The following is a 9,977-nucleotide window of genomic DNA, read 5'->3' on the forward strand; positions in this document are numbered from 1 at the left end:
GTTGACAACCACATGATGCTAACCACATGATACTGACAACACATGATACTAACTTTGGCTATGGTCATATTTTGACCAGTTGTCTTGAGTCTCACATGCATATTTTCATCAGCTGATACCTCAGTTTTGAACAAAATGGTACACTTAAAGTAGAATGGACAAAATTGGGAAGTTAGAGCCATATGAGCAGTCTTAGTGCTGATTTTCACCATTATGTGTGCCATGATTGTGCTGTCTCTTTGTATATAATAGTTGTACAGTAGACTCCTGTTAAGAGGAACACGGTAAGATGAATTCTCGGATAAGATGAACGTTGGTTTTGGTTGGTTTCTCGTAGGACTCAATGCAAAAAAAAAAAAAAACCGCTTATGACAAAGTGTTTCACATGTCCGTCAGTGAAGATGAAATTTCGCAGCGGTCGCGAACCACGACGATCCCGTGCAATGGTACTCGTGGGGTATCTGTGTAACATGGTCAAGGAAAGAAAAAAAATTCCGCAAAATGCTTCTACACACGCAAGCACACCAAGATGGCATCCATGCACCTTCGCACAAAACTGCGGGGAGCTTGTCTTGCGGAAGCACATCTTATTGGCGGAAGCTTTCTTGCCAGTGCAGAAAAGGCAGGGCACCATTGCAGCTGGCATTGTGTTCATGTCAAGTGCAGCGCCTTGTTTGCCACTAATTTAAAAGGTGCACATGTGCAAAGTGCACCCGCACATAACAACCTTGGTGGGATACATTTTAAACTGACGATGCGTAGCAGCACGCATTATTGCGGCGTACCGTACAGATGACCAGATAAAAGCGCCGCGCCCAGTACCTATGGCGTATGATGCCTGCTCGTGGAGTTGGCAACAGCTCTGCTGCAGAAGGAGCCATATAAGAGAGATGCACGGCAACCATGGCGAGGATCTTCGAAGTGCTTTGCAGCAAGGTGGAAAGTGAAATAAGAAAAATACAGACACACACATAGCAGCCGTGCTGGTATACAGGGAGAATAAAGCTGGTAAAAAAAATGAAACAAAAGTAGACCAATGTTATTTTCAAATAGGATGAAGTCTGCCTGTTTAGTGCTCTTGGACTTCGACTCACTTTATGTGTAATGCAATAAATGCTCGATTTACAATTTTCCTCTGCCTGAAAAGCTATTTCATTCATAAGTTTCTTGTAACATGCAGGGTGTTTCACCTAAGACTGTTGGAAAATATTAAAAAATAGGCTTTTTGAGTTAGAAGAGCGCATTTTTTGGCATAGTGTTGTGAGCTACATGTGTCGTGCATCACAATACATCTAAGCTGAGCTAGCTAGCAGTATGGCGAACTGATATTGAATGGTTAACTTTGTAGCTACTACTGTTAGCTGCCTTGTTCATTGAGATACCGATAGCCCACTGAAATATCCATATCAGTTTTTGGAGTTTCGAAAATGCCATTCTTGTCGCCACTGCAGCGCAAGGAATTTTGAGGCCGCACATGGGCGAAAGTGAAGCCAGCCGAACAAAAACAGTGCTAGCCGCGCCTATGAGCGCACGTCACCGTCACGCTCTCTCTTCCCACTCGCTGCTCCCAGTCAGGCGCTGCAAAAAGGCCATGTGACACTCTCAACTGCACTGTGTGAAAAGGAATGACGGAGGAAGTGAAAGAAGGGCAAGACAGAAAGAGGTGCTGTAGTGGAGGCATCTGGTGTAATTTTGGCCACCTGGGGATCTTTAATATTGTAACGAAGACAGGACCGGCACAGATCACAGTCTCAGCGAAGTCCAGCGCACAGCAGGGAACTCACAAGATGGCTGTCCGAACCACACACACACTTCGTCTTTGTCTACCGGCACACGCACACTTCGTCTTCATCGTCGGCGTGCTCCCATGAGCACGCGCCATTACCCCCTCCATCAAGGCGGCGGCCCGACGCCGGAAACGAACACGGACAGCAAAGGTAATGTTCGGTATAGACGGCGGACGGCAGAGAATACAGAGAGCTGTTAAGCTGGTAAAGCGGCGGGTTGCAGCCTGTCATGGTAGGGCTTCATGCGCACCACGTGGACAGTCTCGGTCGGATGGCGCCGACGTGGTGAGGAGGTCATGTCCCGCGGAAAAACTTCGTATGTGACATCACTTATACGACAAACCACCTCGTACGGACCGAAGTAGCGTCGGAGGAGCTTTTCGGAGAGTCCGCGGCGGCGCACAGGTGTCCATACCCATACAGAGTCGCCGGGCTCGTATCGAACGCATCGGTGTCGGAGGTTGTAGCGACCAGCGTCGAGTTGTTGTTGATGTCGAATCCGGCACCTTGCGAGTTGGCGGGCTTCTTCAGCCCGCTGGACGAATGTGTAAACGTCAGCGTAGGGGCTGATGTCTCCGTCGTTGTGAGCAGCGGGTAGCATAGCATCCAGCATGGTAGTGACACACCGTCCGTAGACCAGCTGGAAAGGTGTAAGACGGGTAGTCTCCTGTTCTGCCGTATTGTAGGCGAAGGTTGCATAAGGAAGAACTTCGTCCCACGTACGATGCTCAACGTCGACATACATAGCAAGCATGTCTGCAAGCGTCCGGTTGAGGCGTTCAGTCAAGCCGTTTGTTTGGGGATGATAGGCTGTTGTCTTCCGGTGACTGGTGTGGGTGAGTTCGAAGAGAGATTGCATTAATGCCGCCATAAAGGCGGTTCCACGGTCCGTGATGACGACTGATGGCGCACCGTGACGCAAGACGATTGATGTCATAAAAAACTGAGCCACTTCTGCAGCACTAGCGTGGGGGAGCGCCTGTATCTCGGCGTACCGCGTTAAGTAGTCCGTCACCACAACAATCCATTTGTTCCCAGAGGAAGACAATGGGAATGGGCCCAGCAAGTCCATGCCCACTTGTTGGAAAGGTGTTGTATGCGGCGGGATGGGCTGGAGAAGCCCTGCGGGTTTAACTGGTGGTGTCTTTCGTCGCTGGCAGTCACGGCAGGTCCTCACATATTGCTGGACTGATGAGAGCAACTTTGGCCAGTAATACTTCGCACGAATGCGGGCATACGTCCGCGTAACACCCAAATGGCCAGCCGATGGCTCGTCGTGGCAGGCGTGCAAGATTTCTGGACGGAGTTCGGATGGCACAACCAGAAGAAAGGTTTCCGTGTTATGGGCGAAGTTCCTCTTGTAAAGGACGCCATCTCGGAGACTGTAGGAACCCAAACCTCGAACGAAAAGCCGCGGAACAGCGACGTTAAGGCCCTCCAGATGCTCGATGAGCGGACGCAACTCTGAGTCAGCCCGTTGACGCCGGGCCATATCGGACGACGTGACGAGAGCACAAAACGGGATGTCGTCCTCCGTTTCGGCCGGAGCAACATCGGCAGGTGCACGTGACAAGCAATCGGCGTCATTGTGCTTACGGCCGGACTTGTACACTACCGTGATGTCGTATTCCTGGAGGCGAAGGCTCCATCTCGCAAGCCGTCCCGAAGGGTCTTTGAGATTGGCTAGCCAGCATAACGAATGATGGTCACTGACTGCTCGAAACGGGCGACCATAGAGATATGGTCGGAACTTGCTAATCGCCCACACTACCGCAAGGCATTCCTTCTCTGTGGTAGAGTAGTTTGCCGCTGCTTTTGAGAGGGAGCGGCTGGCGTACGCTATGACTTCCTCGTTGCCATCCTGCCACTGAACGAGAATAGTGCCGAGACCAACATTGCTGGCGTCAGTATGAATTTCAGTGGCAGCTCGTTCATCAAAATGGGCGAGTATTGGGACAGTTTGTAGGCGGCTGCGTAGCTCGTTGAAGGCAGATTCCTGATCATCATGCCACACAAAAGATACATTGTCTCTAGTAAGCATTGTAAGGGGCTCGGCAATTGTGGAAAAGTTTTCAACGAAACGTCTGTAATAGGCACAGGGGCCCAGAAACCTACGAAAGGACTTTGTTGGTTGGGCGCGGGAACTGTGCCACAGCGGCAGTCTTCTCCGGGTCAGGACGGACTCCGTCAGCGCTTATCACGTGACCAAGAAAACTGAGCTCTTCGAAACCGAAGTGACACTTTTGTGGCTTTATCGTCAACTGTGCCGAACGGAGCGCCTGTAACACCATTCGCAGCCGGTTGAGGTGTTCCTCGAAGCTAGGAGCAAAAATGACAACATCATCAAGGTACGCTAGGCATGTCTGCCATTTCAGCCCAGAAAGAACGGTGTCCATCATGCGTTGGAAGGTTGCTGGCGCAGAACAGAGTCCAAAGGGTAGCACTTTGAATTCATAAAGGCCGTCAGGTGTCACGAACGCTGTCTTCTCTCTGTCCCTTTCGTCCACTTCGATCTGCCAGTAGCCATTCTTAAGGTCGAGTGAAGAAAAATATTTAGCGTCACGCAGTCGATCCAAGGCGTCGTCGATACGTGGAAGGGGGTAAACGTCGCGTTTCGTGACACGATTCAACTTCTGATAATCGACGCAGAATCGCAAGGTGTTATCTTTTTTCTTCACCAATACCACAGGCGAAGCCCAGGGGCTCGTGGACGGCTGGACTACGTCGTCTGCAAGCATTTCTTGCACTTGGGATCGTATAGCCTCCCGTTCCACCGGCGACACTCTGTACGGGTGTTGGGATATGGGGCTAGTCTCCTCGTTGACGATGATGCGGTGTTTGGCTACCGGGGTGCGCCCTACCTTTGATGTCGTGGCGAAGCACTCTGCGAAATCGTGTAGGAGCTCTAACAAGCGCTGCTTCTGACCCACCGACAAGCCGGGATTAATGTCCACGGTAGACAGAACGGTTGCTGCATCGCGTCCGTCCAGCGACGGTAGCTCCAGAGCACATATTTCTGCGGGCTCAACGAAGTCGGTAACGTATGCGACGGCCGTTCCTTTCGCAATAGGCTGGAACTCTGTTCCGAAGTTGGTGATCAAGAGTGTCGCAGAGCGATCCCGTAAGCGAACAAGCCCTCTTGCAGCGCAGATTCCTTTCTCGAGTAGAAGGCTGACGTTTCTCTCTGCCATAACGTCTCGATCACCGGGCGAGTCACTTTGCACGGGGACCATCATGCTGCACCGCGGAGGCACCGTCACGTCATCAGCAGCAATATGCAGGGCGGGTATCCTGGAGTCGTCTGGGTCGGCTATTTCAATTGCTTGCGTCGGCGAAAACGTCACGCGCGGTTCTTGTAAATTGATAACGGCGCCGTTAGCTTGTAAAAAGTCCAGGCCGAGAATGACATTGCGCGAACAGTGAGGTAGGACAACAAAGTCACAAACGTAAATAAATCCGTCGATTGTAACTCTCCCCGTACACCGGCCAACAGGGGTAATTAGGTGCCCACCAGCTGTGCGAATCTGAGGCCCAGTCCACGCGATTAAAACTTTCTTCAGTTCTTTTGCTAGCTCGTTGCTCATAACCGAATAGTCCGCTCCCGTATCAACCAATGCCGTAACCGCTAAATCGTCGATATCGACCAATAAGTTCGAAGCTGCACATCCTTTGTGATCGTCACGTGTCCTCGTTTGATAGCCGTCGTCTGGTCGGGAACGCGATGGAGGATGTTCGGCTGTTCGCTCGTCAGCGGCCTTACCTCCGCAGGCCGCTGGGTCTAGTTTCCCTGGCGAGGACTCGGTGAGCGGCTGAAACGGCTTGTCGAAGGACGGGGACTCGGCGAACGATAGCGGGTAGAGGTTGGTGGGCGGTAGTCAGGGCGAGGGAAATCAGTGTGAGTGTGATCCCGGCGCGTTGACAGGTGCTCCTCAATTTCGCGGGACCGTTCGCCATTGGGCGGACAGGGGACTCGCGGATGAAATGCGCGAATTCCAGCTCGACGATAAGGGCACCACCGCAAGATATGGCCAGCCTCACCGCAGTGGTAGCAAAGGGGCCGCTGGTCAGGTGCCCGCCACACGTTCGTCTTCCGCAGCCTGGCTTCGGGCAACACAGGGACAGGTGGGGGCCGCGGCTGGAAAGCAGATGCAGATGGGCTGGTGCTCCAAGGGTCGAGGTCGCAGTTCTGTCGGAGTACCGACGCGTACGTCTGGCGCGGGGGCGTCGGTGTAAAGGCAGCAGGGGCAACAGGTTCAGGAACCACCTGCTGCACTTCCTCTCGGATAATTTGTGCTAACGATGGACACTGCGGCTGCGATTGGGCAGAGAGGCGCATTTTGTGCAGCTCTTCTTTGACGATAGATCGAACCAGCTCCCGAAGGGTGTCAGCGGAGTCGCTGGAGGCTGGCGCAAAGTCGGCAGTTGATACGGTGTTCACGGCGCGATTGTAATAGCGGGCGCGTTGTTGCAGGGTCTTTTCGATGGTAGTGGCCTCCGATAGAAACTCCGAAGTGGTGTTAGGTGGGTTTCGCACAAGCCCAGCAAACAGTTCTTCTTTTATCCCGCGCATCAGGTGGCGCACTTTCTTGTCCTCGGCCATGTTTGGATCCGCCCTTCTGAACAGTCGTGTCATGTCCTCATAATACATTGCAACGCTCTCATTGGGTCGCTGGTTCCTTGACTGCAGTGCAGACTCAGCTTGTTCCCGACGGTCGGTGTTGACGTAGGTCGCCAGCAACTGGCTACGGAACCGTTCCCAAGAAGGAAACGTCTCGTGGTTCTCGGGGATCGATACTCGGGGGTACGGGGATCGATACTCCGCACCTCCACCAAAAATGTAACGAAGACAGGACCGGCACAGATCACAGTCTCAGCGAAGTCCAGCGCACAGCAGGGAACTCACAAGATGGCTGCCCGAACCACACACACACACTTCGTCTTTGTCCACCGGCACACGCACACTTCGTCTTCATCGTCGGCGCGCTCCCATGAGCACGCGCCAATATGTACTGACGTCGCACAGTATGCGGGCACCTTTTGCATTTTTCCTCCCTCGAATTGCAACCACCACGGCTGGAATTGAACCCCGTTCATCCGGCTCAGGAGCCGAGCATGCTAACCACTGAGTCACAGGATGAGATTAGGAAGTTCGTGGGCTAAGGTGGCCGCAGGCGGAACAGGACAGGGTTAATCGGAGGAAACGGGAGAGGTATTTGTCCTTGAGCGGACATAGGCTGGTGGCGTTGATGATGAAGTGTTTAAGTGTTTTCACCACCTTTGCTGCTAATCTGATGATTTGCTGTGCTTTACTCCTTTGCAGACCAAATACTGCGGCTCAGTGGTGTGGTGGACTCCATACACCAGGCATGACATGGCCTCGACTTAGGCATCACTTTTTTTCACCACCACATGTTTCGCCAATCATCACATGCTGCCCCCATGTATTCATGCTGAACATTGTACTGACAGTTCAATCCTTGGTGTCACGTCACTTGGAATGCTGTCAGCAAAGCAGCAGTTCTTGGAGCAGCTTAGAAGTGGTTAGGGGAACAACGCTTACCATCATACTGTGGCTGTAGGATTTCTAGAAAATTGTAGCTTTTCCTTTTTATTGCTCACTCTTTTCCTGTAAATAGCCAGCTATGAATGAAGATGAACTGTGGTTGCAACCACATTCGGTGGATGATGAGTAGTAGGATTTGCAAGAATTTTGTACCGAAAAAGAAAAAAAACTTGAATCCCATTCCAAGCTTCCTGTCTGCGGAAGGCCTTTTTGCTTCTCCTGTTTGTGATGGGAACACACATTTTTTTATGATTTTCATGTGCTTGGAAAAGCTAATTTTGAATATATGTGCCTGTGAGCATGTTAAGTTGTGCAACCTGTTTGCTGAAACAAGGAATAATGTATAACTTATAAAAATTTGTGCTCTCTTTTAGCTGTGATGGACTCTGTCACATTTTCTAATTGCCACTTTGAGTGGCTGTCACATGTCGTGGCTTATACAGCTGCCTTATCGCAAGTTTCGCATTACAAAGGGGTGAATTTTTATGTGCAGTGCAATTTATAAAGGCGTAAATAAAAGTCTGGCGTATTTATTGAATGAGTGAATTGTAGAATGTTCTGGATCGTTCAACACTCTCTCTCTAGTGTCATTGCACCCCAATGGTGCTAACCAAGATGGGATGTAGGCAGAAGCAAGCAAGTGCTGGAGTGGTGCACAAATAACCATAAAACGCCCCTCAAGAGAAGTGGGCGCGAAAATATTCAGAAAAAATTTCTGTGAAGCGTACACTGGCTGAATCATCTAAATTGGGAATCCTTGCTGAGGGAGTGGAATTACAAGATACGATGACCAATGGCTGCTTGGTGCATGTATGTTAAACGTCCGGCGCACACTACCAGAGGCGGCGGAAGTTACATATAGACAAAGACAGGAAAGGTTGTAAAATTCTACATGGTGCGTTGATTCACTACAGCGTAAACGTTGCATAGTTTTTGTCTATGAAACGTATGCGGCCCATACTTGCTGATCTTCTATTGCCGTTCGCTGGCGGGCTAGGTGGTATGATTCGTTCAGCTTCAAAAACCGTGGACTAAAAGCAAGAGGGCTGCACTTTGTGCGTGTGATCTCTTTCTTTTCGTCCTCATTTTCCCGCGTAGTTTGAGGTTGTGGACGTTATCAGGCGACACGTTTTCAGGCAGCCTCCCGAGCCACGTGTACCCTGTGTTCAGCTTGGAGCATGTTTGCAGGCTCTGTCCTCCTGCTTACGTGCAGAGTCTGAGAGGCACCTTGCCAGTGGACATCCACCCGACTGCAATGCAAGTCGCATGGCCTGCATGTGCGGGGTGTTCAAGTAATGGCGGGTTAACGCGCGCCCCACCGTAGGACAACGAAAGTAGTGCAAGGCTGATGACTGGCCGCACATCCCGTCCCCGCAGTTTTGGCGACGTGCTTCCGCTTCGCCTATGTTTCGCGGCACACGTTTTTCCTACTCTACCCCACTATCTTCGGTTGGTGCTAACGTGCAGTGACATCGCAGGGCACATAGATGCCTTTTGCGTTTCACCACAGCCTGCTGTATCCCATTTCCGGGAGACGCACGCGTCACCTGTGATCTCACGCTAAGGTATTAATTGCGACGTCATGAGAACCGATTTACGCCATTTGCTCAAAGGCCTTCTTTAAAGGGGTACAGGCAAAACTTAGGACGCAAGCAAACGATATGATTTTTTTAATGGGCATAAGGAGTTGCCTTCTAGCAAGTTTCAGTCGCAGGCTTTGAACGGAACATAGTTTAATATGATTTAGGATGTTGTCCGAGGAGCCTCTCGGAATTCCCACCTGCATAGAGTGACGTCTAGGTGCACTTGCCCCAATTATTGTGACGAAAAACCCAGTGATTCACAAGGAACAACCAGTGCCTGCCGGTGAGCCGACGTCATCATGTATTGTGGTAGTCCAGGTTGGCCGGTCGATGGTGTCGTTCAGTTGCACTTCAGCGCTGGGGCAGAACGAGACCGGAACTGCCGGTAGAAAATTGTAATTATCCACTCTGCTCACCGGTGTTTTGGGTTAATTTCAGTGGTTACTAGGATCGTTGCCTCTTTCCTGGCAAAAAACGGACCCCGAAACTTTGCCTGTGCCCCCTTCAGAGGCGTTTGCTACTATGTGTTCGAGTTTTAAGTGCCGAACAATCTGCAAGGCACAACTGCAAAACGGGTGACACTAGAGCATTACAGTGCAGTTCAACTTCACCCTAGCACATTCTCTGTTGAACCAGCTCATAGCATTGGCTCATGCTTTTATGTACCCAACAATGAAGGGCATATGTTAGGCATTAATTGCATGTAAAAAAGCTTGGAAGACTCTTAAGCTCCGCCTTGCGAGTGAAAAGCAAGAGCTCCCGCTCTTGATATCATCCACGTGACGTCACGCTTCAGGTCCCTGTGCGCAATGGATCCGACTCCGCTGCCGCAAGGATGAATGGTGACGTTGGACGGACAGACTGGCAGGCGGGCAGATTGGCAGGGGGGCGGGCGGACGGATGGACGGGCAAGCAAGTGGGTGGGCGGGCGGAGTTCCTGATAAGGCTTAATTTGCAGTGCCAAATTTAAAGCAGGAACAATTTTGCTGCAGAAGCGATCTTTTTTTGTCACACTCAGCCTAAATCTTCGAAAACTAAATACCT

The 9,977-nt window shown here is 51.1% G+C and overlaps 1 protein-coding gene across 4 annotated transcripts in view; it reads left to right on the forward strand.

Moving 5' to 3' along the window:
* Nucleotides 1–7,888, forward strand: part of LOC144132422 (protein VAC14 homolog) — a 109,760-nt gene extending 101,872 nt beyond the window's left edge. For all 4 annotated transcript variants that reach the window (XM_077664826.1, XM_077664825.1, XM_077664828.1 and 1 more), the window contains one exon: nt 7,108–7,888. Coding sequence is in view for 2 of the 4 variants with exons in the window: in XM_077664825.1 (XP_077520951.1) it covers nt 7,108–7,157 (50 nt within the window). In the remaining 2 variants the exon portion in view is untranslated. The remainder of the gene's footprint in view (nt 1–7,107) is intronic.
* Nucleotides 7,889–9,977: the final 2,089 nt, after the last annotated feature.

Source organism: Amblyomma americanum, chromosome 5 (genome assembly GCF_052857255.1).
Source record: "Amblyomma americanum isolate KBUSLIRL-KWMA chromosome 5, ASM5285725v1, whole genome shotgun sequence".
Taxonomy (NCBI): Eukaryota; Metazoa; Arthropoda; class Arachnida; order Ixodida; family Ixodidae; genus Amblyomma; species Amblyomma americanum.